This window comes from Equus asinus, chromosome 7, assembly GCF_041296235.1.
Source record: "Equus asinus isolate D_3611 breed Donkey chromosome 7, EquAss-T2T_v2, whole genome shotgun sequence".
NCBI lineage: Eukaryota > Metazoa > Chordata > Mammalia > Perissodactyla > Equidae > Equus > Equus asinus.
Genome location: NC_091796.1, coordinates 53,162,872 through 53,190,042, shown reverse-complemented (window position 1 = coordinate 53,190,042; position 27,171 = coordinate 53,162,872). Strand labels below are relative to the sequence as shown.

The following is a 27,171-nucleotide window of genomic DNA, read 5'->3' as shown; positions in this document are numbered from 1 at the left end:
TGAAGAAAGCTGCTATAAACATTCATGCCGGCAATCTTTTTTTTACTGACTATATAAACATTCATGTCTTGTGTACCTCTTTGAACCAGTTTTTCCGTCCTGCCAGTTCCCACATTAACGACATGTGCCCACTATATATTTGTATGAGAAGTATGTTTTTAACCTTTTGACAATTATACCTTGATATGCTATTTTTATAAAATGCCTATGAGACGATGTAAGTATTCCCTTTGTGACTTGGGGCACATGCTGCATGACCTCAAGATTGGCCACCAACCTCATTTCCATAGGCGTGGACCTTGATGGGTGAGTCCTTCTAAGGGTAAGCCAAGAGGAGTATTTCTGATGAGTGGTGCTATTGTTGGTGACCTCCTACGAGAGAGGTTGTTGAAAGTACTACTTTGCTTTTAAAACTCCTTAAGATGATTCTGTGTGAGCTTAAGACTTTTATCAGGTCACATTAAGGACATTATTGTTGTAAGGAGAGTGACAAGAGAGTGGGATGGAAACAGCACTGGGTTTGAGGACCCCTCTGCTATTCAGTGCCAAGTCTGTTAACACCTTGAGCCTCAGCTTGCTCGTTTTGTAAGGTAGGATACATCTTAGCAATGCAATGATACTATGACTGATAAAATATCCTAATCCATTGAGATTTTTTGGAAATAAAAGAAATTATATGTGTAAAATACTTACTAAGCACTGTAGAAGGATAAGTTATTACTGGCTAGCATGGGGTTGGCAAACTTTTTCTATAAAGGAACAGATAGTAAATATTTTCAGCTTTGCAGGCTATATGGTCTCTGTCACAGTTACTCAACTCTGCTATTGCAGTTCAAAAGCAGCCATAGACAGCACATAAACCAATGGAGCATGGCTGTGTTCCAATAAAACTTTATTTATAAAAACAAACAGTGGGCTGTATTTGGCCTATGGGCTGTAGTATGCTGACTCCTTTGTCTCGAATAAGCGTGGAAAGACACAAACAACTCTCTGCTCCCTTCCTCTTGAAATCTCTTCCAAATACAGCGCTGGGGAGTACATTCAATAATTTACTGAGAGTCTTGACTCACAGACTACAAAGTCCCCAGGTGGGTTGAGTTACTTGTCAGCCCAGCTCTTTAAAAAACACAACTAGTTCCCTGCTTTCTACAAGGGGTCTCATCTTCCCTATGGGTGGAGCCCACCCTGCTCCTTCAGGAACTGCCACCCTTGTCTATGCATAAAACTGCTCATTCACTCCCCTGGGCCATAATATTAAATGTCTGGGATGACTAAAACCTTGTTATTTCCTTAGCTAAACCAGATACTTGGAAGAGAGATCCACAGAAATGGAAAGGACCTGAGATTTTTGTCTGCATCTTATGATCCAGACACTGTGCTAGATGCTTTTACTACTTGAACTCATTTAAAACTTGCAATAATTCTGTAAGATAGGTATTAATACACCTATTTTACACTTGGCAAGTTCAAATTTTATAATTAGTACATTCAGCTTTCCATATATGTACATTTCCTCTGAAGTCATGACATCCCAATTTCCACAGAGAACAGAAAATGTAATTTGTCAACTCAAGGTAACTCAATCACTTCTGCATTTCAGTGTAGTTATTACAGTTTTAAACTCAATTAATGCAAATTTCCTCCCCTCCCCTCTTTCACCCCTCATCCCTGGGGGTGAGCTAAGTTTCTGTGGCTTGGCTTATTTATATACCATTCTGGAGGGAGAGGTGGATGCTGGCCTCTGTCCTTGCTGCATTCTCCTGAGAAGGTTTGTCTTTTCTAGTCCTCATGGTTTCCTATCATGTCTGTGAGGATCGTACACTCCTGCTCCTTGTCCCAAACCCTGGCTCCTTTGGGACTGTGGCTCGTGCTCAGTCACTTTCCTGTTCCTCTAGGGGCGCACAGGAACCTTCTGCTTATGGTTCTATGAGGCTGCTCTGAGGGTTGCCTGACCAGGAAATTCCCTCAGCCGTTGTTAGGCTGCCCCTCTGGGGCCACACTGGACATGAGGCTTCTTCGTAAGACTTGGATTCTCCTTTGCTAGTCCTTGGGAAGCCAGGCAATGGTCTGTTTGGCTCTGGAGACCTTCTTGGGTTATCTGAAGTTTCTGTCTCCCCTCTGTCCAAGGTTTTTGATCCATGGAGGGGACCATTGTGCAGGGCACGTCTTAGGGGCATAAACATTGGCTATAGCCCCGCTGATCCTTCTTCCCACAATCACTAAATTCATCTTTTTTTTTTCCAAGTAGAGAAAAATGTTTTTGTGGCATCCTACATTTCCCCTGTTCTTTAGTTCATGGTATAAACTCTGCTGAAGCCTACCAGGATGCTAGTCCCTTAGGAGTTCAACATTTTCTTTCTCAAACCCCTGCCTGCTGCAGCAAAAAAGCTTTGTTTTCAGGATGTTGTCTCTGCCCTACGCTCTCAAAAGTCTGACTCGGAACTCAGAGGTGCGCAATTATTTCTTTGATTTCAGCATATTTGCCTTCCCCCTAAGAAGAGTATGTATGGAGAACTGCTTTCATTTTGTTGGCTCGTTTTTTCCTAGAAACAAACATTAGGAAAAGATTAAGATCAGGTTAAATATAGATCAGCTTAGGATTCTGTTTCTTTGTCTCAGTGACAGAGGAAAGGGAAAGGGCACAAGGAAGCTGGAGGAAGAAAAGCCTTGGGTAGCTTCTCTAAATACCATTCATGCATACTCACCTCTGAGGAACCCGAGGCCCTGAGAGGGTGAGCCGCTGGCCCAAGACCGCACTGGAGAGAATGGAGGACTCAAGGCTCCTTGCTGGGTGGGCAGCCAGGTCTGCCTGACTCCAAAACAAACACTGGCAGGGGTGGGAGTGGGAGTGGCAGGGGGCAGGGGGAGAGTTTTAAAAGGAAGGAGTTTTCAGTTTCAGCAGTTTCAAATGCTGCAGAGACTCCCAGAAAGATAAGCATGAAGACAGAGGTTTTTCAGACGAGGGGGTCATAGGTAGCCTCTGACAGGGCTGTGCTTTGCTCCACGCTAGACCTCGTCCACTAGCACAAGACTGCAGACTCGCAAGTCCTGATCCTGAGGCCAGATGCACCACTGAGGCACTGCTGATTATGGAGAGCTCCAAGGAGTGGTGCATCCTTAAAACGTTTTATTCTGGGTGTCCAGTTGGAGAAGGTTCTAAAGACTAGAACGTCAGCAAGATATACAGTACTTGACCATTACATAAGAAACCTGGGCAGAGGAAGGTGCTAATTTGAAGAAAATAGGAAAAAGGAGGTTTTGAAGTGAGTGGATAAAGGGGTTTGAGTGAGGGCATGGGGGTGCCCCCAAATTCCCAAAGTGAGAAGCACCCGTGACAGAAAAGAGGCAAAGCTGGAAGGGCTACCCACTCTGAAGACAGGCTAACAATTGCCATCTGTGAGGGAATTCTTTCTTTTTAACCTTTTTGCAAACTTTTCTAAATAAGTGGTGTCAGTTTGTAGGCCCTCCCAAGCTGTGTGCTAAGTGCTAAGCATGCAGAGTCTTTGTTATCTTACTCCTGGAGGGTTGGCCGCTGCCTTCCTCTTACAGGACAGATTTTCTTTTTATCTTTTTTTTTTTTCTGGAACTGCCTCCTAAATGCCCTGTGACAGCAGGTTTCCAAGGCACAGGGCCTCACAGAGGTCTGTCCCCTCAATGACCTCACTGACGGGCCTCACTCCACCTGTGCAGTTTCAATTGGCTTTACGGTCTCCTGCTATGTAAGGAGCAAACACAGGGCTGGGAGGGAAAGGACATTAGTCATGAGATTGGAACCCATCTGTTTCTCAAACAGCAGCTTCTCGAGAATGGCCAGTCACTGGCGAGGGGGGAGAGGCAGCCTGTCGGGGAAGACTAGTCTACTCTCAAAACAAACTTTTGGCTGTTTGCTTCATTTCTTGTAGAAATATAAAAAGCTTAAATTCAGTTTAAATAAAGATGAGTTTAGGATTCTGTTCACTTCGTTCTTTTATATTTATTTTTTAAATTTTATTTATTGGTGAGGAAGATTGGCCTTGAGCTAACATCTGTTGCCAATCTTCCTCTTTTTGCTTGAGCAATATTTGCCCTGAGCTAACATCTGTGCCAGTCTTCCTCTATTTTGTATGTGGGACGCCGCCACAGAGTGGCTTGATGACTAGTGTGCAGGTCTGTGCCCAGGATACAAACCTGCAAACCCTGGGCCGCCAAAGCAGAGCACATGAACTTAACCATTGTGTCACCAGGCCAGCCCCTTATTTATTTATTTTTAAAATTTTATTTTATTTATTTTTAAAATTTTACATTATTTTGGGAAGAATACTTAACATGAGATCTACCCTCTTAAAATGTTTTAATTGAGATATAATTAACATGTAACATTGTATTAGTTTTAGGTGTACAACATGACGATTTGATATATGTGCATCTTGTGAAATGATCACCACAATAAATTTAGTTAACATCCGTCATCACCTCTTGACATTTTTTAAGTGCACAACACAGCATTGTTGACTGTCGGCACAATGTTCTACGACAGATCTCTAGAACTTACTCGTCTTAACTGAAACTTTATGCCTATTGATTAGTAACTCCTCTTGTCCCCCTCCCGTGTCCCTTTATTAATTCAATTTGACTCCTATGTGTTGAGCGCCTTCTATGTACAGGGCACTGTGGCAGGTGGCAATAAAAATGTGAAATAGAAAGTGCCAGCTCCTATTGCCTTTTGGGGCCAAGGTAGGCAAATATTCAGGTAACTATTACCTGGTGGAAGGTCAGTGCCTTAAGAGAGGAAGAAAGGGGCATGAGAGTTTTAAAAATTATTTCTGGTTGGAGTCTTCACAGAGAACGTAGCATTTGAGGCAAAATTTATAAGGAGGCCCCAATTTCACTGGATGGAGGTGTGGATAAAGAGTGTTCCACCTGGGGGCTGGCCTGGTGATGCAGTGGTTAAATGCGTAGGTTCCGCTACAGCAGCCCGGGGTTCACCAATTTGGATCCTGGGTGCAGACATGGCACCACTTGGCATGCCACGCTGTGGCAGGCGTCTCACGTATAAAGTAGAGGAAGATGGGCACAGATGTCAGCTCAGGGCCAGTCTTCCTCAGCAAAAAGAGGAGGATTGGCAGCAGTTAGCTCAGGGCTAATCTTCCTCAAAAAAAAAAAGAGTGTTCTACCTGGGGAAGCTGGCTAAGGATATAGACATTCTGGACTTGTTGCCCCCGCTACAGACCCCAGGCCACCTAATAGTAGAAGCAGATCCCACTGTGTTCCTCTGCTTTTTTCCCTAGGACTTCCTGAGACTTCAGCTTATTGTATAATATTCCAAGCCACCTTGAATGTGGAAATAAACCAAAAGGACTTTCCTGGGAAGATGGAGAAGAGTTTGCTTTGGGAAAAGGATAAGAAATAGGTCCTAGGAAGCCAGAGAAGAGGGGGAAGAACAGACTTTGTCTGCAGAGGAAAGAAGTAACAAGTCAATGTAGGTGACTAACGACCTCTTAATGCCTCAAAAGATCATGAAGAAGGGACAACCAGAGTTAGAAGAAAGACAGGATGTGCACTGCGGATGTGTGTCAGGAAAGGATGGATTTGAGGGATAAAAGCAGAGCTGTATCTGCAGCTATTTGCAGTTTGGCCTAGTGACCGCCTCATCAATCAGTGGGCTCATACGGGAAGGGCCATTTGGCACATACATTGAATTCTGAGGAGCTCACACCTGGACACTTGGGCTCTTTCTGCAAGTGGAGGTGGCCCTGTCCCTGGCAGCATTGCCCAGGTGCAGGCACAAAGGCCTGGTCAGTGTGGCAGGAGGGAAGCAAGGGCTGGGCAGGATGGTAGATGAGAAATAACAACCAGAGTACTTAGGGCAGATTCTGGGCTCTAAAGGCCTTAGCTGAATTTTCTAACTTAATCTCTATAAAAAGTCAGGTGGTCACTGATGACCTTGGAGAGCACTTTTTCCAGAGGACAGTGGGAGTGGGAGCCAGGTCTGCAAGGGGTAAAGCACTGAGAAGGTGGAGGGAAATTGAAGGCTGCAGTTCTAGGCCATTCTAAGAAGCATGTCAGTGACAGGAAGTGGGAGAAAGCATAGCAGCTTAAAGAGGAAGAAAGTTCTTTTTTATATTTTTCCTTTTATTAATTTTTTTTTCTTGCTATGAAATAAACTGAGGGGAGGGGAAGAAACAAGTGGCAGAGGAGAGGCTGCAAATACAAGAGAAGGGTCCCTTGAAGTGGCATGTTCCTGGAGGAGGCAGTGTGATGCTACCTCCTAGTGGTGCAGTGAGTTGGTTCTGGGGACAAGTACAGATGGGGTCAGGGGGCACAGGGAGATGGGACTTCTTCCTCGACAAAAAAAGGAATGAACAGGTGAAGGCACAGACATATTAAAATAGGCAGGAGGAAGTTTGAAGAGTGCACTTTGATTGGCCTCAACATTTTTAATAAAGTGGGAGAAACAGTCATTTACTAAGAGCGAAGGGGGCATGAGGAGTGGTATGGACTCAGTTGTTTTCCCTCCCCTCCAAACCTTCCCAAATTCATATGTTGAAGTCCTAACCCCCAGTACCTCTGAATGTGACTGTACTTGGAGACAGGTTCTTTAAGGAGATCATTAAGTTAAGCAGGTTATTAAGGTGGGTCCAAATTCAATATGACTGCTGTCCTTATAAGAAGAGGAGATTAGGACACAGATACACACAGAGGGAAGATCATGTGAGGCCGCAGCAAGAAGACGGCCATCTGCAAGCCAACGAGAGAGGCCTTAGGAGAAACCAAACCTGCTGACACCTCGATCTCAGACATATAGCCTCCAGAACTTTGAGAAAATTAGTTCCTGTTGTTTAAGCTATCCAGCCTGTGGTACTTTGTTACAGCATCCCCAGCAGACTAGTATAGGGAGGAACTGAAGGCTTGAGAAATGTCTAACAGCCAGGGCAGGGAATGTCATAAGGAGTGAAAACGAGGGTGGAGTGAGTGCCTGGTGGCAATTTGTGGGCAGAGGAGTTGAGACACCGGATATGTGTTGGACCCATTCAGCTTGGCTTCATGTATGAGTCAATTTGGAAAAAAAAAATTTTTAAGTCTTAAAAACAAAAGTTTTAGTACAAGCAGGAACAAAAAGTACTGGCTTAAATAAAAGGCAGGTGGGAGTCCCGTCCTCTAGCCAGCTTCCTCCCCACCTCCCAGCTGCCACTGCAGCATGGCCCAGGGCCCTGAGGCTGGGGCAGAGCTGTTTCTCCCAGAGAGGACCATCTGTGTCTGCCACTTCTCAGCTGCCTGTGACCCACTAGCCTCTGGAGCAAGGAAGGGCAAGATGCAGGTACTTCTGTGTCACTTTCCGAGGGTTTTAGCCCACCTGAAGGGCTAAGGAGGGGGATGTGTGTGGGGGTGTGTATTTATAAACACACTGGTAGGTATCAAGGTTTCAGTCATTTTCCATTTGGAAAGACATGACATGAAGATGTCTGATTTAAGAAGTTGCATGGTGATTTACACATATACAGGATAAACAATTAATCCAAAAGCTCTGAAAAGTTTTACACTATGTTCCCAAACCCCTAGGCAAAAGCAAAAAAAGAGGGGAGACAACATCCCTTCCCTCCCTCAGCTCCCAGCCACAGTCCTTCCTTCTAGTCTGTTCTATCCCCATCAGCTTCATATTCAGCCTTTCCTTGGTAAAGACAGATCCTCAGAGAAAGCTACCACATAATAATACATAATGTGAAAAATCTTCCTTTGTTTCTACTGGTGAGATTTTGGAGGCCTGTCTGGCTCAGGGAGAGGAGTTATGGGAGGGTAAAACATACGAGGCTGGCGCCTTCTCTCTTGCTTCTCTGCCCAGAGAACTGCTTTGGGGCCTCTTCTCTTCCCCGCCAGAGCTTCTGAGATACGCATGAGATGCTAGCTGGACCCTCCCCAGGGCTGGCTTTAAGTGTAGGGTTGGGTCGTAGAGCAACCATGCCAGCCTGGGCTTTCCTTGAGAGTTCAGGATTTGCGTAACGTCAATTTGGCCAATAAAAAAGAAATTAAATTTACCAAACATGATTTTGGGGTGGATCTTTTTTAAAAAGCTTCTTTTAAAAAAAAATCACATTCACAAATTTTAGCAAAACACTTTGTCAAGATTTCCTATTCTAATATTTTGTTCATCAAACATGGTCCACTTATAGGTGGATCACAGGGGATTTTTAGGGTGGTGAATGATTCTGTATGATCCAGTAATGATGGGCACATCATTATATATTTGTCAACATCCATAGAATATACAACACAAAGAATGAACCCTAATGTAAACTATGGGCCTTGGTTAATAGTTATCCGTATTGGTTCATCAACTATAACAAACGTACCACACAATACAAGATGTAAATAACAGGGGAAACAGAGTGTTGTGTGTTGGGGGGAGATGGAGGAGGGGATATGGGAACTCACTGTACTTTTTGATCACTTTTTCCATAAATCTAAAACTTCTCTAAAAATGTAACATCTATACAGATAAGGGTAAAAAATCACGGTCGCTTTACAAATTGTCATCCCCCTTTTTACTTCCTATCCCCAAATTCCTCCTCACAATAACTAAGAGTACACCTTTGGAGATAAGCTTCTTTGGGTGAAGTATCACCTTCCCAGCCTTGTTACTGAGGTTTGCCTTCTCCTCCCCTACCTCTCCCTCTGTCTCTTGTATTAATGGCTTTGGGTTTTATTGAGATTTGGTTTCTCGGGTGCAGACCCCTGGAGGGAGAGGCTGGAATCTTGCCTGAGGGCTGAGGTATGTTTCTGTTAATAACCTGAGTCAGGTGTCTCTCAGGGTGGACCCGTGGACCTGTGTAGGCAGGAGAGGGGCACTTCAGGGGGCTGCAAGCCTATGAGATGGTTCTAGACTGAGGGTTTTAAAGATGACTTCCAGTCGCAACCTGGAGCCAGGAAGGGAGGAGTCCAGGTGAGTCCTCTTTTCCCTGGAACCCTCCGAGGACGGCAAGCTCTGGATTGCTCTCTGTGGCTGTTCATCTTCTGTTGTGCCCTGGCCTTTTTGTAAAGCCTTCTTCAGAGCATCTAACCTAGAAGATGAAAGGAAGGGATTTGGTTCATCCTTGGGCATGAGTGTTGAAGGAGCCCCTCCCCTCCTTGCTGGGATGACAGCAGGGATCAGGGAGGGCCCCAGGAGAATGTGAACCTTAGGGACTTACCAGGCTGTGTGGCCCAGGACATTATCCTTCAAGTGCTAATCTTGGGGATTGGTTTATTTTCTTATGAGAACTGGTATTTTCTTACATAATCTCTAACACTAAGTATGAGATTATTTCTCAGAAATAGCAAGGGGCTGGACCAGAAAGGATGAGACTCCAGAGTTCATTCAAATGTTCAGACAGATCAGCCTTGCCTGCTTTTCACTGGTGCCAACTGCCATCCCGCGGGGGTTCAGGTTCCCTGTTCTGCTCCTGGCAGATCTGCTCTTGGGGAGGTTCATTTCCAACCTGTGTTTGGATAACAAGCTGGGTTCCCGGCTTCCCCTGCCCTGGGCCCACTAAGTGCCCCTTGTTTCAGGGTGCATGTCAGTGAGCTGAATTACAGAGGGAGGAAAATTGTCCCCACAGGAGGAGGAAAGCAGCAATCTCAAATGCCAGGGCCAGTTGACCAAGATGCCAATTCTTACTGCAGACTGTGGAAAAAGCAATGCATGTGATTTTGTTGCCTGTGATGGAAAATGAAAACAGGAAAAGGTAATTTCTTGGGCTCTATAATTTCCAAACATTATAGCCGCAGACTTGAAAAGTGAGCACAAATGATCTTGAGCAGATGATTTTTTCATGTCCTCAGAAGTGTGTGTGTAGCAGTGCTAGCTCCTCCTAACCTGTCAGAACCTAAAACTCTGGCATGGGGCCAGGTGGAGAATTTCAGTGGACTTTAAGGGCACTGCTTTTTCCACTGAAAGAACTCTTTCAAATGGATTCTGGGTTAAAAAAAGTAACAGCTTTCTCCGAGCTGGTCCTCAAACTCTTTCTCTCTCTTCCCTTCTATGTATCTATGTGTATCTCTCTCTATGTATCTATCTTTCTATCTATTTTCCATCCATCCATCATCTAATTTTTCTAAGCTTTTTTTTTCCTTTTTGAGAAATGTCAGGGTCTATATGAAGATGTTGGTCATTATTCCTTGTGCCTATGGATTCAGGACTCCTGGTATACTTCACCCAGTGAAATTGTAGGTATAGGGTTGAAATAGGTGAAGTTCCATTATAAAATGATTATGTCTTTGCAGAGCATCAATTAAGTGGCATATTATAGAACCTGAAATCCAGACCATTTTATAAAATGGACCCCAAACTATACATTTGGAGAAAAAACAGCTTCTTTTCACGTGGTATTGTCCAAATGGAGGCCTAGCAAATAGTTATTTAGAAAAAAGTTATCACCATCAAAAACAAGGTAGTGTGAGTGCTACAGCATATGCTGATTAAGCCAAAGAAAAATGATTACTTTATTCATTTTACTGTATATGAACATTATGGTTGAAGATTTGAGCTAGGAAAACTTTTTTGGGGTGAAATTATAGATTTTTAAAAGCATGTTTGCAAGTCTGCTGGGAACTGATGCTTTTTTGTGTGTTTGAGCAGGATTTCCCACAGCATCAGGCTTCTGCAGCATTCCTCTTGCACCACTTTCCTCTCAGGTCTCACTAAGTGGGATCTGGAGCTGCCTAGCGCAACTAGTCCAGCCAGCTTCTCCCACATCCATTCTGACCTTTGGCTCCCCTTTAGTTGGCCTTTTAGAGTTTGACTGAAGTTCCAGGAGAGACGATTCCAGCAGGATTTGTGTAGGAGCAAAAAGACATTTTCCTACAGATTATGAGAAAGGGGGCAGAACCTGTGAAGAAACTGCTTATGGTGGGGTCCAGAGCCTGCCCATCCATGCACACATCCATGCATCCTTCCATCTGTTCATCTGCCCCTATAACAAAGAGAGAACACAGACTCTTTGATGTTAGAGATATTAAAATTCATTTTATTCATTTTGGGTAGATAAGATTTATACGCATAAAAAGTTAAAAACTAGTGTGCTGCATTAAAGTTTTCAAACTTTTAAAACAGTGACCCTCAAATGAAATCTCATATATGAGATAAATATGTAGCTGTCTGGGTAGTGATCTGGAGCTCCACTTGCTCTGCAAATACCCTCCTCCCAACCACTGTGGCAACTTCCCAGGGTCCCTGGGCTCCCCAGAGCATGGTTTACAGACTGCTGTGCTTCAGCGTGAAACAAAGTGTTATGATGTGGCACGGGTGGTGGATCTTGGGAAAATTAAGGGAAGGGAGAGCTCACTGGGGCCTGGAGACTTTGGAGGAAGTGTCTTGAAAGAGGGAGTGTGCCTTGAAAGGGGCGTCATCTTTGGACCCACAAAGAAGAGAGGGAGACATGCTATGTGGCAGAGTAGAGGCCAGGGAAAGGATGAGCACAGGTCCTGGAGGTGGAGGTGGGGTACAGGTGCGGGTGGTGTAAGTCAGGGTCCAGCAGGAAAAAGATGGCACACTCAAGCTGGGTAATTGAGGACAGTGTAATTAAGGGGCAGGTGACAAAGCTGTGGACAGGGTTTAGGGAAAACAAGAAAGGAGAGTGCAGAATCTTGGGCCTAGTGGCAGCTGTGAGCCATTACTAGGGGCAAGAGGAAGTTGCCATTCCTGGACCCAGAGAGAGAGCTGGACCACCTGACAGGAGATGTGACCTTTGGTAGAGGGATGCAACCTATCCCTGGTGGCCTTCAGGGAGGAAGCCAGGGAAATAAATACCCCACTCATTCTCTGTCTCCTGCCAGTGGCTCTCACTGTCCAAATCAACTGGAAGCCAGAAGCCAAGGGAGCCCATAGAGACCTACCTCCCAAAGCCCAGAGAATGATGGAGAAGGGATCTGGAAGGGACAATAGAAAATAACCACATAGAGAGCTACTGGGTTAGAGCCTAAGAACTCATATCAGTTAGCTCTTGCTCCAATAATGCTATGTAATAAACAACCCCCAAATCTCAATGGAATATGTATCACATTAAGCATTTATTCTCACAGGTGGGTTGGCCAGATGGCTCTGCTGCAGGCTCTGAAGGTTGGGCTGGCTCTACTTCTTGCTGCAGGTCTGTCTTGGCTGGGGCAGCTTTGTTCCATATGGGCTCATTCTAGAGCTCAGGCCACAGAGGCAGCAGCTGCCCAGGGGAAGCCCTCAGGTGATGGCAGATGTGCAAGAGGACAAACTCAGTGACCCTAGCACTTCTCAAGCCTTTGGTCATGTTACATCCACCAATATTGGTCAAAGCAAGTCACATGCCTGAGCCCAAGTCAAGGAACAGGAAGGTTCCCTTCTCCCAGAGAGATGGGGGCATTGCCAGGTTGTGTGGCAAAGGGGTGGATAATTGGAGCCAGTAATTCAGTAATTCACCAAAGTCTCCATAGGAGACCAAGGTGGAAAATATGTTGTACAGGAGGGGAATGAGTGTGGGTGGCTTTGGATGGTGCAACTACCTATTCATACTCCCTCCCACCCATATACAGTCTTTCTTCCTTTTATCATAATAGGACTTTTTAGGGTGGCATGTAACTGCATTTTGCAGCTAAAGACTATTTCCCAGCCTCCCTTACAAATAAGTCAGGTTATTTGACTTAGTTTTGGCTAAAGCGATGTGAGTGGAAATGATGTATGCAATTTCTGCCCTTAAATGGATTAATTTCTTTCCTCACCTCTCCCTCAAGTCTGCTTCCTGCAGTGTGGGTGTGTGCTGAGCCCTCTGGGACCATGCGAATGACGGTGATAGTTTCGGGATGGCAGAGCAAGAAGACACCAGGAAGGTGGCTCCCTGGGCTGCTTATGCACATATAGTTAGATGTGTGGGAAAGAAGCCTCCGTCTTAAGCTGCCGTTATTTTGGGTCTTTATTTCAGCAGCCAAATCTGTAATTAACACAAATTGAGAGGAACCTCTACTCTGATACATAATGGAAGGGATAACACAGAAAGAGATACAAATTAATTTTTTTTCAGTATGTACTGGTCTAAGAGAGAAGAGATATCACAATTTTAGTTTTTCTCCGTCACCCCTGTCCAGTATTTTGAAAGGATGCATTATCAGTGAGCTAACTGTCAATGCAAACTCTGCCTAGTGATATCAGGACAAGCAATGCCAGTTCTGAACCACTTCTCGATCAATGCTGGTTCTGTATGTGAGCAGAGGGCCTGGTGGGAAAAGGAGAGAGATGAGGGGAGAGAGCTATCTGCTGTTTGTTTGAATATGTTTCACAACTAGGAAGTAGGCAGCAGGATTCAAACCTGAGCCTGTTTGGCTCCAAAACCCATCTTTCATTTGACACTAATTATATCAGAGAACTCTGTGAGAGGTCCAGCTACTCTAGAATCTAGGGTGGTTTCTCCAAACTAGACCTCTTTGGACATCCATGGCATTGGACACAAGTCGACTTTTGACTCTTTGCTCATTGATAATGAAGGGATTGGTCTTGTACTTTTATCTAAAGTGCACAAATCAGGATTTCTACATTATCTCCCTGGTTCTGGTAGAAAGAGAGAGGTACTCTTGGTGGCCTAAATAATTTCCTGTGGCAAAGATCAAAATACAATGCAAAAAGCCCAGGCACTCAGGAATGTCACTGTTGGAGTGTAGAAGACAGCATGGCAGGGTGGAAGCTAGGTGGCCATGGGTTCGAATCCCAGTTCTTGGGAATTTATTTAACCTGTCTCATCTTCAGTTTCCTTGCATAGAGGTTGGAGATAGTAGGTGCTGTTAGAGCTACTATAGAGCCAGCACTTGTGCTTGTTTATGTCAGGCCTGGCCTAGCTCCTTTGCTCCATACCACAGGAATTGATTTTAAGAATCTTATAATTTCCTGCAGCTTCCAGGAATGATTTAGTGGGTCATGGCAGTGAGTGATGATTAAAGAATACAGCAAACTCTGGCAGCAGAGGTTGGAAAACTGGCCAAAGGACAATTCTCCATCCCTGGCGAAGAGGACTAACTCAAGACCCTTTGGTTAAGCCCATTTAATGACCCGGCTGGATGAATTGTTGGCGGGATTCTTCTCACTGGTGGCTGACTCCTGCTCAATTTGCATGGGCAATCCTTGCTTTGCAAACTCAGGGCTAAGAAGTCCTTGGAGAAGAGCTGGAGGCTGGGATACAATCCTGGCTGTGGCAGACAGGGCTGGAGTGAGATAGTTCATTCATAGACCCATTCATTGAAAAATCTGAAAATCAGGGGCTTTGCCTCTGGAGAATTAAATTTGGTTTCCTTAAGCCTGCTTTTCTCTGGACTTTTGCCCACCTGGTGTAACATGGGCATGCTGTGTACTTATTTGAACAAGAATATCTAGGAGGAGAGGAAAAAGGATGAACGGATCCTTGAGTAATGGTGGATGGTAAAGAACACTAGCTGTCAATTTTTTCAGTAATTGGTTTTTAGTGCTTTTTTTCAATCTGGGGAGAAGGTGATGCAATCAAAAAGAATTATCCTTTGCCTTTGAGAACTCTTTGAAAATTTGCTCATGTTATTACATCACCGTCCTTTATAATGCAGATGATAGTACTAAAAGAGAAGAAAAAGGATGGGCATTAGTTTTTTTTTTTTTAAAGAATAACATACAATTCAAATAATGTTAATGTACCATTCAAAAAGGAACATGTATTTTTATAGGGAAGAGTCTAAAATACATCCTTCAATAATATTTATTGTTTCAAAGAAATGCCTAGAAGTCCTTATTCAGATTAAGTAAAAGTAAAGTTTCATTTTGAAGGAGCCTATTCTGGGGAAGCCTAGAATAACTCACATCCCAAACGGCCAAACAAGGCAAACAAATGACAAATCTAGGTCACTTGTCACCTTCTACTTGTTTAGGTATTTGTGTTCTTCCCCTGCAACTGACCAGGCTGGAAGTGCCTTATGCATCTCGAGACTGCTAGCACTTGGACCAGTGGCTGACACATCAAAGATACTCACTATGTCTGTTGAATGGATATATGGATAATTTGTGTCTCAGTCACTACCAAAAATATATTTGAGCTTTTTGTTTACCAACAACTTTTCTTTAAAATTGAGATACAACTGACATATAACATTATATTAGTTTCAAGTGCACAACATAGTAATTTGATATTTGTAAATATTACGAAATAATCACCACACTAAGTCTACTTGACATCCATTACCACACATGGTTACAAAATTTTTTGTGTGATGAGACCTTTTAACAGCTTTTAGCAACTTTCAAAGATAGAATACAGTATTACTAACTATAGTCACTTACTGTACATTACATCCCCATAACTTACTTATTTTATAACTGGAAGTTTGTACCTTTTGACCCCCTTCAGCCATTTCACCCACCCCACCACTTCCCGCCTCTGGCAGCCACCTATTTGTTCTCTGTCTCTATGAGTTGCATTTTTTTCAGATTCCACACACAAGTGAGATCATATGGTATTTGTCTTTCACTGTCTAATATATTTTACTTAGCACAATGCCTTGAAGGTCCATCCGTGCGTGTTGTCACAAATGGCAAGATTTCCTTCATTTTACAGCTGAGTAATATTCCATTGTATATATATACACCAAATTTACTTTATCCATTCATCCACAATGGACACTTAGGTCGCTTCCATGTCTTGCCATTGTAAATAATGATGCAATGAACAAGGGGGTGCATATATCCTTTCAAGTTAGTGTTTTTGTTTTCTTCAGATAAATACCCAGTACCCAGAAGCAGATTTGCTGGATCTTATGGTAGTTCTATTTTTAATTTCTTGAGGAACTTCCAGACTGTTTTCCATAGTGGCTTCACCAATTTACATTACTCAAACAGTGCACAAGCGTTCCCTTTTCTCCACATCCTCTCCAATGCTTGTTATTTCTTGTCTTTTTATAATAACCATTTTAACAGGTGTCAGGTCAAATCCCATTGTGGGTTTTTTTTTTTTTTTGATTGGCACCTGAGCTTACATCTGTTGCCAATCTTTTATTTTTCCTTCTTCTCCCCAAAGCCCCCCAGTACATAGTTGTATATTCTAGTTGTGGATCCTTCTAGTTGTCCTATATATGGGATGCTGCCTCAGCATGGCTTGATGAGCAGTGCCATGTCCTTGCCCAGGATCCGAACTGGTGAAACCCTGGGCAGCTGAAGCGGAGCATGCAAACTTAACCACTCAGCCATGGGGCTGGCCCCCTATCCCACTGTGGTTTTAATTTGCATTTCCTTGATGATTAGTGATGTTAACTATCTTTTCATGTACCTGTTGGCTATCTATATGTCTTCTCTGGTATGCTTTGGCCATTCAGGGTCTTTTGTGGTTCTGTACAAATTTTAAAATTGTTCTAGTTCTGTGAAAAATGCCATTGGTATTCTGATGGGAATTGCATTGAATCTGTATATTGCTTTAGGTAGTATGGACATTTTAACAATATTAATTCTTCCAATCCATGAGCAGGGTATATGTTTTCATCTATTTGTGTCGTCTTCAATTTCTTTCATCAGTCTTACAGTTTTCAGAGAATAGGTCTTTCACTTCCTTGGTTAAATTTATTCCTAGGTATTTTATTCTTTTTGATCCAACTGTAAATGGGATTGTGTTCTTAATTTCTCTGATAGCTTGTTATTAGTATTTAGATATGTGACAGATTTCTGTATGTTAATTTTGTGTCCAACTTTACTGAATTGATTTATCAGTTCTAATAGTTTTTTGGTGGAGTCTTTAGGGTTTTCTATGTATAGTATCATTTTACCTGCAAATAGTGAGTGTTTTACTTCTTTCCAATTTGGATGCCTTTTACTTCTTTTTCTTGCCTAATTGCTGTGGCTAGGACTTCTAATAGTATGTTGAATAAAAGTACTGAGAGTAGGCATCCCTGTCTTGTAACTGTTCTTAGAAAGGTTTCAGCTTTTCACCATTGAGTATAATGTTAGCTGTGGGTTTGTCATATATGGCCTTTATTACATTGAGGTATGTTCCTTCCAGACCCACTTTGTTTTTATCATAAATTGATGTTGAATTCTGTCAAATGCTTTTTCTGCATCTATTGTGATGATCATATGACTTTTATCCTTTGTTTTGTTAATATGGTGTAACATGCTAATTGACTTGCAGATGTTGAACCATCCTTGCATCCCTGGGATAAATCTTATGTGATCGTAGTATATGATCCTTTTAATATATTGTTGAATTTGGCTTGTTAATATTTTAGCTGAGGATTTTTTCGTCTATGTTCCTCAGGGATATTGCCTGTAATTTTCCTTTTTTTGTGTTGTCTTCATTTGGTTTTGGTATCAGGGTAACGCTAAGCCGTGTAAAATGAGTTTGAAAATGTTCCTTCCTCTTCAATTTTCTGTAATAAACTGAGAAGGATAGGTGTTAACTCTTCTTTACGTGTTTGGTAGAATTCACCTGTGATGCCATCTGGTCCTGGACTTTTGCTTTTTGGAAGTTTTAAAATTACTGATTTCATTTCATTACTTGTAATCAGTCTATTCATATTTTCTATTTCTTCATGATTCAGTCTTGGTAGGTTGTGTGTTTCTAGGAATTTATCCATTTCTTCTAAGTTTCCCAAGTTGTTGGGGTACAATTGTTCATAACAGTCTCTTATGATCCTTTATATTTTGTCTGATATGAGGATTGCTACTCCAGCTTTCTCTTCCTTTCCCTTTGCATGAAATATCTTTTTCCATCTCTTCACTTTCAGTCTGTGTATGTCTTTAGATCTGAATTGAGTCTCTCATATGCAGCATATTGATGGGTCTTGTTTTTTAATTCATTCAGCCACCTTATGTCTTTTGATTGTAGAATTTAGCCCATTTACATTTAAATTAATTATTAATAGGTGTGTACTTATTGCCATTTTGTTAATTGTTTCTAGTTGTTTTTGTAGTTCTTCTCTGTTCCTTTCTTGGTCTCTTCCCTTGTGGTTTGATGGTTTCCTTTAGTGTTATGTTTGTATTCCTTTCTCTCTATTTTTTGTGTATCTATTGTAGGTTTTTCGTCTGTGGTTACCATGAGGTTCATATATAAAGTGATAGTTACTTAAGTTCAAACACATTCAAAAAGCACTACATTTTTACTCCCCTGACCCCACATTTTATGTTTTTGACAACACATTTTACATCTTTTTATTTTGTGTACCCCTTAACTACTTATTGTAGTTATAGTTGATTTTACCTTTTTTTTTTGTCTTTTAATCTTCATACTAGCTTCATCCATTGCCTTTACTGAATATTTGCCTTTACCAGTGAGATTTTTTTCTTTCATATATTTTCTCATTTCTAGTTATGGCTTTTTCTTTTCTACTTAAAGAAAACCCTTTAACATTTCTTGTAAGGCCAGTTTAGTGGTGATGAACTCCTTTAGTTTTTGCTTGTCTGGGAAACTCTTTATGTCTCTTTCAATCCTGAATGATAACCTTGTTGGGCAGAGTATTCTTGGTTGTAAGTTTTTTTCCCTTCAGCACTTTAAATATATCATGACACTCCCTTCTTGCCTGCAAAGTTTCTGCTGAAAAATTAACTTATAGTCTTAGGGAGGTTCCTTTGTATGCGACTCGTTTTTCTCTTACTGACTTTAAGATTCTCTCTTTATCTTTAACTTTTGCCAATTTAATTATAATATATCTTAGTGTGAATCTCTTTGGGTTCATCTTGTCTGGAACTCTCCTGGATCTGGATGTCTGTTTCCTTCCCTAAGTTAGAGAAGTTTTCAGCCATTATTTCTTCAAATAAATTTTCCGCCCCTTTCTCTCTCTCTTCTCCTTCTGGGACACCAATAATGAGAATGTTATTATGCTTGATGTTGTCCCAGAGGTCCCTTAAAGTATCCTCATTTTTTAAAATTCTATTTTCTTTTTGATATTCTGATTGGTGATTTCCACTATTTTGTCTTCCAGACTGCTGATTCGTACTTTATCATCTAATCTGCTGTTGATTCCCCCTAGTGTATTTTTCATTTCCATTATTGTATTCTTTAGCTCTGATTGTTTCTTTCTTATATTTACTATTTGTTGAAGTTCTTACTGTGTTTCTCCATTCTTCTCCTGAGTTCAGTGAGCATCTTTATGACCTTTACTTTGAATTCTTCATCAAGTAAATTACTTACCTCCATTTCTTTAGAGTTTTTTCCTGTGGTTTTATCTTGTCCTTTTGTTTGGAACATATTCCTCTGTCTCCTCATCTTGTTTGACTTTCTGTATTTATTTTTATGAATTAGATAAAACAGCTACCTCTTCCAGTGTTGAAGGAGTGGCCTGTGTAGGAGCATCCCCTGTGTAGACTGCATGTGCTGGGTGGCTTTGCAGGCTAGCTGAAGTGGGTGCAGGCTGGAGGAGTCCTGCGGCTTGTTGCATCTGAGCTGCCTTGGTGGGATCGCTGGAGCTGGAGCAGACATGGGCCAGGGGGTGTCCTGGGGCATGCTGTGCTGGGACCACCTTGGTGGGACAGCTGGAGCTGGCACAGGCTGGGGGGTCCTGGTGCATGCCATGCTGAGGTTGTTTTGCTGGCACAGCTGGAGTTGGGGTGGGTGTGGGCAGGGGGACATGGTTTGTGCCACATGGGGCTGCCTTGGAGGGACAGATGGAGCTGGTGTGGGCCAGAGGCCTGGGGTATGCTGGGATGGCCTTAGCAGGCTGGCCAGAGCGTCTGGACCAGGCTCCTGCCCTGGTTACCAAAGTGAAGGGAGAATGTGCAATATGGTGCTCACCACTGCCTCCAGCCCCAGAGAGAGTTTCAGCAGTTCCCTGCCCATTTGGCAGATGCTCTAGAGTTACTAAATGGATTTCCTTCCCATATAGTCTAGGTGCCCTTTAAACTGCTGTTTTTTCACTGTGTCTCAGGGTGGGCAAGCCTGTGCAGGCCCCTCAGTGATATCTATCCCTGCTACAGATTGCTGTGTTAGGGGCGGAGTTCCTGTCAATACCCTGTCTTTGTCTCTCCTACCCACATCTATGTGGTCCCTCTATCCTTTGTTGTGCACAAGCTGTTCAATCAGCCCTCAGTTCTTATTCAGGAGGAATTGCTCTATGTGTAGACAAAGAATCAGTTTGTCCTCTGGAGAAGGTGAGTTCACCATCTTCCTATGCCACCATCTTGGACCCTCCCTGTTTCAAGGTAATTTTTGATTTCCCTTCTGATTTCATTTTTGACTCATTGGTTGTTCAGTAGCATGTTGTTTAATCTCCACGTATTTGTGAAGTTTTAAATTTTCTTGTAATTGCTTTCTAGTTTCATGCTGTTGTAATGTGACTGGAAAAGATAACTTGAAATTATTTCAGTCTTCTTAAATGTAAGACATATTTTGTGGCCTAACATATGCTGTATCCTAGAGAATGTCCCATGTGCACTTAAGAAGAATATATTCTGTTGCTTTTGGATGGAATGTTCTGTATATATCTGTTAAGTTCATCTGGTGTAATGTGTCATTTAGGGCCAATATTTCCATATTGATTTTCTGTCTGGATAATCTATCCATTGATGAAAGTGGGGTATTATTAATCCCCTTCCATTATTGTATTGTCTATTTCTCCCTTTAGGTCTGTTAATATTTGCTTTATATATTTAGTGCTCCTAGGTTTGGTGTATAAATATTTACAAATGTTATATCCTCTTGTGGGACTGACTCCTTTATCATTATGTGATGACCTTCTTTGTCTCTTATTACAGTCTTTGTTTTAAAGTCTATTCTGTCTGATATAAATATAGCTACCCCAGCTTTCTTTTTGTTCCCATTTGCATGAAATATCTTTTTCCATCCCTTCCCTTTCAGTCTGTGTATGTCCTTCATCTGAAGTGAGTCTCTTGTAGGCAGCATATAGATGGATCCTATATTTTTATTCTTGCAGCCACTCTGTCTTTTGATTGGAGAATTTAGTCCATTTACATTTAAAGTACTTATTGATAGGTATGTATTTACTGCCATTTTGTTAATTGTCTTCTGGCTGTTTTGTAGTTCCTCTGTTTCTTTCTTCTTCTCTTGCTCTCTTCCTTTGTAATTTGATGATTTTCTGTAGTGGGTATGCTTAGATTCCTTTCTCCTTATCTTTTGTGTATCTACTATAGGTTTTTGCTTTGTGGTTATGAGGCTTATATAACAACTTATATTTACAACAGTCTATTTTAAGTTGATAACAACTTAAGTTCAAATGAATTCTAAAGCTCTACATTTTTACTCTCCCTACCGTAAGTTTTGTTTTGATGTAACAATTTACAGATTTTTATCTTGTGTATGCCTTATTGTATAGTTATTTTTACTACTTTTGTCTAACTTTCATACTAGCTTTATAAGTGATTGATCCACCACCTTTACAACATTAGGTTATTCTGAATTTTACTATATATTTACCTTTATCAGTGAGGTTTATACTTTCAAATGTCTTCCTGTTGTTAATTAGTACCTTCATTTTCAGCTTAACGAAGCCCCTTAACATATGTTGTAAGGCTGGTCTGGTGGTGATGAACCCTTTTAGCTTTTGCTGGTCTGGAAAACTCCTTCTCTGTCCTGCAATTGTGAAGGACAACTTTTCCAGGTAGAATATTCTTGGTTGTAAGTTTTTTTCTTTTAGCATTTGGAATATATTGTGCCACTGCCTTCTGGTCTGCCAAGTTTCTGCTGAAAAATCTGGTGATAATATTATGGGGGTTCCCTTACATGTAACAAGTTGTTTATCTTTTGCTGCTTTTAAGATTCTCTTGCTGTTTTTAACTTTTGACACTTTAATGATGTGTCTTAGTGTGGGTCTCCTTGGGTTCCTCTTATTTGGAACTCTCTGGGTTTTCTGGATTTGGATGTCTATTTCCTTCCCCAAATTAGGGAAGTTTTGGCAATTATTTCTTCAAATAAGTTTCTGCCCCTTTCTCTTTGTCTTCTCCTTCTGGGACCCATATAATGTGAATGTTGGTCCACTTGCTCTCTCTTAAGTCCCTTAAGCTGTCTTCACTTTTTTTCATTCCTTTTTCTTTTTCCTGCTGGATTGGGTGAGTTCTACTGCTCTGTCTTTTGAGTTCACTGACCCTACTGTTGAACTCCATTAGTATATTTTTCAGTCCAGTTATTGTATTCTTCAGCTCTGTGACTTCTATTTGGTACTTTCTTATATTTTCTGTTTCTTTGTGGAAGTTCACTGTGTTCATCCATTCTCCTCCCAAGTTCAGTGAGCATCCTTATGACTATTATTTTGAACTCTTTATCAGGTAAGTTACTTATCTCTATTTCGTAAAGGACTTTTTCTGTTGTTTTATCATATTCTTTCATTTGGGACATATTTCCCTTTCTTCATTTTCCTTGATTCTCTGTGTTAGTTTCTATGCATTAGATAAAACAGCCACCTCTCCCAGTCTTGAGGGAGTGGTCTTGTATAGGAATGAACCTTATCATTCAACCTAACCTAGCTCTTGGTTGTCTCTCAAACCTTTGTGATTATTCAAGCAGCCTATTTTATTTTTAGTGGCTCCCAGTAGTTGAGGGTATGCAAGACCTGTCAGTGTCCCCAAAAGGAGGATCTCAATTAGCACCTAGATTTAGGCTGATAGGCAACAAGACCCTCAGGCAGTAGCTTTTAAAGTATGCAGGCCTGTGGTACTACAAACATATGTCCCACTGGCTGCCAGAGTCAGGTGACCTAGAAGTGTTTCCTGCACAGTTGTTGCAAAAATCGGGGCACCAGATTAGCGTACAAGGTCCTTTCCAGGAGGTACTGGTGACCTGCAGTGAGGCAGAGGGAGAGCACAAAGATGGCGTCCAACAGCCTCTGTCCCTGGAGAACACCTAGGAGGCCCCTAGATGTATGCCAAAGCAGAAGCCTGCCCTTCTTGCCAAAGCTCCAGGACAAGCAAATAGGCCTGAAAGACTGGGGGAGTGTTTCAGTCTGCCCAGTGGTGGTAGCCAGCCAAGAACTCTCTCTCCATTTGTTTCAATCCTATGGGGCCTGAGAATGCAAGCTCTGCTGGCCACAAGAGCTAGGTGACAAGGGGTGTCCCCTGGGCAGCAGCCACAAAAAACTGGGGCACCCGACACATGTAAAAGCTCCTCTCTAGGACATACAAGTTCTCTGGAGCACAGCAAAGAGAGAGTGTGAAGACAGCACCTGCCTTCCAAGGTCTCCCACCCACTTTTTAAATAAAGTCTTTATGAGATATAATTCACATATCACATAATTCACCATTTGAAGGACACAATTCAGTGTTTTTTATAATATTACAAAGTTGTACAATTTAGAACTATCTACTCACATTTTAGGACATTTTCATCACCCCCAAGAGAAATCCCATACCTATTAGCACTCACTCCCCATTTCCTCCTTCCCCCACCACAAATTTTTAAATCTAGTTCTGATGAAAAAAAAATAAGATGCTACATTCTGAAGACGGTCATGTTTAAATGAAGCTTTACATAAAGTACTGTTTGAAATGAAAAAAAATCTCCAAAAGCCTCTTTGGTTTATGAGCTTATAAAGGGCACAGATTATGTCCTCCATTATGTAGCACAGCATCTGGCTCATAGTAAATGCTCAATACATGTGGAATTGAATGCTTGGCCATCTGAATAGTCTGTGTATGGAACTCTCTGAAAAAGACATAGCATTGGTGCCATATGTTAAAGAACAATTGACTGACAATAATATAAGGTAATGACCTAGGCCACTTAGTCTAACATTTATTGAGTACTTCCTACACATTAGGCACATTTATTAACTTATTTAAGCCCTCACAACAACCCCATTAAGAAGTTACGATTATTATTCCCCTGGGGTTAATATCCTGCCCAGCCAGTAAGGGCAGAACCAGGGCTGGAACCCAATTGCAGAGCCTGGACTCAGAGCCCTTATTCTCCTCAGCTCACTCTTTAATAGGATGTGAGCCCTGCAGCTCCCTCTTGAAGCCCCTCTACTGCTCACCTGTCTCTCTGTCTTTTTCACAAATGAAGTTATTGATGTCTTCACACTGGAAATCGTTCCACTGCCCAGCATAAATCAGCCCAGCGCAGTCTTCTCCTGGCCCATGGCCATGGCCCCAGTTATCTGGCTGTCCAGCTTTCCAATTTCTTTTAACAAAACAGAAATTGAGTGTTATTTGTGCACACAGATGTTGTCTTTACCCAAGAGCAGCAGAGAAATGTAAAAAATGAAACCGAAGCGTGTCATTTGTCCTAGAATGAAAATGCACTGTTTAAAAAGCCACGCATGCTCTTACTCAGAATAAGCAGCAGCTGTTTTGCAGAGTAGCGTATAATGAAGGACCTCCCTGCAGGCTTGTTATCTTTGCCACAGGGAAATCAACTCACTGAGCTGCTTCCTCACAGTGCCAAGGGAGTAAATCCTTCTTCAACACGGTTAGATGAATGACAACTTCCTAATGTGCACTGGAACGCTGACTTCTGGGCATGCGTGTATTTATTTGTGCATGAACGTATACGCCCTCTGAGGACAGGATGCACACGCTCTTGTGAGAACCCAGAGGGATCCTTGTACATTAAGAGACCTTGCCTCTAAGACATCAAAGCATCAGCCAGAGAAAGTGAGGGACCTTTGATATACATTTACAGGAACCTACAATTACAAACAGTTATGGTTGTCTGACCAAGCTGTAGATGTTTGACTGCTTTAGAAAGAAATAGTAATTTAGTCTTACTGAAAATGACTCACATTTCATTGCCTTTTTTGGGAGAGAGATTCTTAAAAATAAGTTTTCTTTAGGATGAGTTTACTTGGGGCTTGTTAACTTGGATACCGCTGCTCAAAACACCACTCTGGCAGGGTTCGTTGTTCTTGATTCTGTTTCCATGCAATAAATTAGATGTGCTTCCAAGACTCAAAACTTGAAAGCTGAATTTTCTCTAAGAAGCAGGTTCTTACACAGAAGCTTGTGGTTACTGCCTGAGAAGACAAGCTTGCCTCATGTGGAGGGTCTGAAAAAACATCTGCAGTGGGAGGTGCTTCCCATAAACAATGACTCATTATCCCATCAGCCATAGGGTGTCCCAGGGTCAGCCGAGGATAGAGCCCATATTGCCCGACATCTTTGGCCAATAAGACCATTAAACCAGAGGGCAGTGGGAAAGGACAGCTGAAATTTACAGTTAAAAGTGGGGAAACAAGGTAGAATTGACTCCCCCACACCAAATGAATATCTTGGGGTTTTTTAAAAATAAAAAGTCACCTCACTTAAATAAATCTAGTGATGAAAAGATAATTTAGATGAAACTATCAACTGATGAGAGTAAAAATGGGACAATATTTAGGATAGAGAGTGAGAAATATCCACAGAGGACCTACTATGTGCCAGAGATAATGCTAGGTGATGACAGTACAGCAGTGTGGAGAACAGAGTCCCAGCCCTCACAGAACTTACGTAATAGGCAAGAAACAAATGAATTAAAAATCCCAGACTGCCACAGCCAGAGAGATGAAGTTGGAAGAATAAATAGTTTACTTTCATGTGTATTTCTGTCCACCCTGCAGAACCCCTCTGGAAACATGAACAATGCCCGAACAGTCTGATCTTGTTGATGTACCATTTTGTTCATTTCTGCCAGTAATGTGAGGGGGTTCGATTCCAATTTTGTTCACAGAATTTGAGATCTGTGATTTCTGAACTGTGTAACAATGGAAGATTTGATATTCTTTCTCTCTTAATTAAATGGGAAATTATATAAATATGACTTCTGATAGACGACCTGCTTAATATCTTTCCCTTGCATTTTTTTGTCATTTTAAGTAGATAAAAGGGATTTACAGACTCAACAAAAAGAGAACTGATTGACAAGAAAGGAGGTAATCTTTATCACCATTCTCCATTCATTTTTGAAGGTCATTGGAATTCTTCACACACAGTGCCCAAGGTTTTCTTTTGGGACTAAAGGTAGAGTGCAGGTCTCTGGCTGTGAATGCAGTGACAGGTGGGACCAGCGTGGATGGTGGGGGAGGAGCCTGAAGCCAGGCTGCAGGGGCAATTCGTCTTGTAGACCGAGCACCCAGAGTCTCATAGCATCTCTTTGGAAAAGCTAAAAATCACATGGGGTGATGTGTGGCAAACCCCCTCAGTGTGCATGCTTGTAATAAATAACAGAACAGAACATGTCAGATAAAGAACATATATATTTTGGAAAAGAATTTCAGCTTAAATGGTGCCTTAACGTCATTTATAGGTGCACTCTGAAATAAAGCCTGAGCTGAAAATCCCTGAATCCCGTATTATAATACACGTGTCATAGAAGTGGTTGGCTAACAACACACATATGCACTTGGACAGCAGACTCTAAGTAGACCAGGGACCTTGGAACACACTGGACTCACTGTTCCACTGCACTGGAAACACAGAAGCATGTCAGCTAGAGTGGGTGTGAACCTCCTCCAGGATTTTGGGTTTATTCTAATTGAAGCAGAGCACAAACTCTCAATCTTGGGAATGGCCCTTTTCGACCTCACAACTTAGTACTTTCTCATTGACCTCAAGACTGACTGAGGCTTCAGGGTCAAGAAACTTCTGCTGGCAACAGCCTGGTCTCAAAGCAGGACAATCTTAGTAGTGAGAAGTGTTTCTTTGCTATAGAATTTTCTCCCACTATAAGGGTCTGTAAAGTGGAAGATTTCTCTCTAGTGGCCTAAGCCAGAGCCACTCTGATAGAAATAAGAAGCATGGGTCACAGTGAGTTATTATTGAATTAGATGACACTGAAAGTTCCCTTCTGATCCCCGCCGTTCTATGGCTCTATATTCTAAAAAAAAATATATGCAATATTATAAGGTAGGAGTCTCTGTGGACAGAAAGGCAACCCAGGTTTTATCTTTGCCGCGTAGAGATGAAAGCAGCTACTCATAACTTAACAGCATACTCCCACCAAATGATGTCCTGTGCAGGGGACCAAGAAGTAGACAAGAGGAATAGAAGAGATTCAAGTGTGCTTTGGGAAACCCTCAGGAGGAATATCACATCTCTGGTGATCTAAGGTGGGCAAATGCAAGCAGCGTGGGCAGGGAAGGCCTTAAAGGCTACCTTACAGTTCTGCTCTGAGCGAGTGGGCAGATTCCCACATGCCTACCAGGCAGCCTCCATTAACAATGATGACCTCTGCCAGACGACAGGCTTGCATTTATTCCATCAAGAGTAGAAAGATCAGCTTTGACATGCTCCTGGTTTCACTGATCTTCTCTATCGCTTGTCTATTTTCTATTTCATTG

The 27,171-nt window shown here is 42.1% G+C and overlaps 1 protein-coding gene across 5 annotated transcripts in view; it reads right to left on the bottom strand.

Moving 5' to 3' along the window:
- Window positions 1-10,426: 10,426 nt before the first annotated feature.
- The window catches only part of COLEC12 (collectin subfamily member 12), a 179,304-nt gene continuing 162,559 nt past the window's right edge, over window positions 10,427-27,171 (bottom strand). For 2 of the 5 annotated variants that reach the window (XM_070513367.1, XM_070513368.1), the window contains 2 exons: window positions 23,890-24,035; window positions 10,427-10,925 (listed from right to left, as the gene is read on the bottom strand). In XM_070513367.1, the coding sequence (XP_070369468.1) occupies window positions 10,744-10,925; window positions 23,890-24,035 (328 nt within the window). In that variant the 3' untranslated portion in view covers window positions 10,427-10,743. Of the gene's footprint in view, window positions 10,926-10,951; window positions 14,551-22,172; window positions 23,559-23,889; window positions 24,036-27,171 lie in introns of those variants that run through there. The other 3 variants (XM_044773562.2, XM_070513369.1, XM_044773561.2) reach the window with 2 other exon arrangements.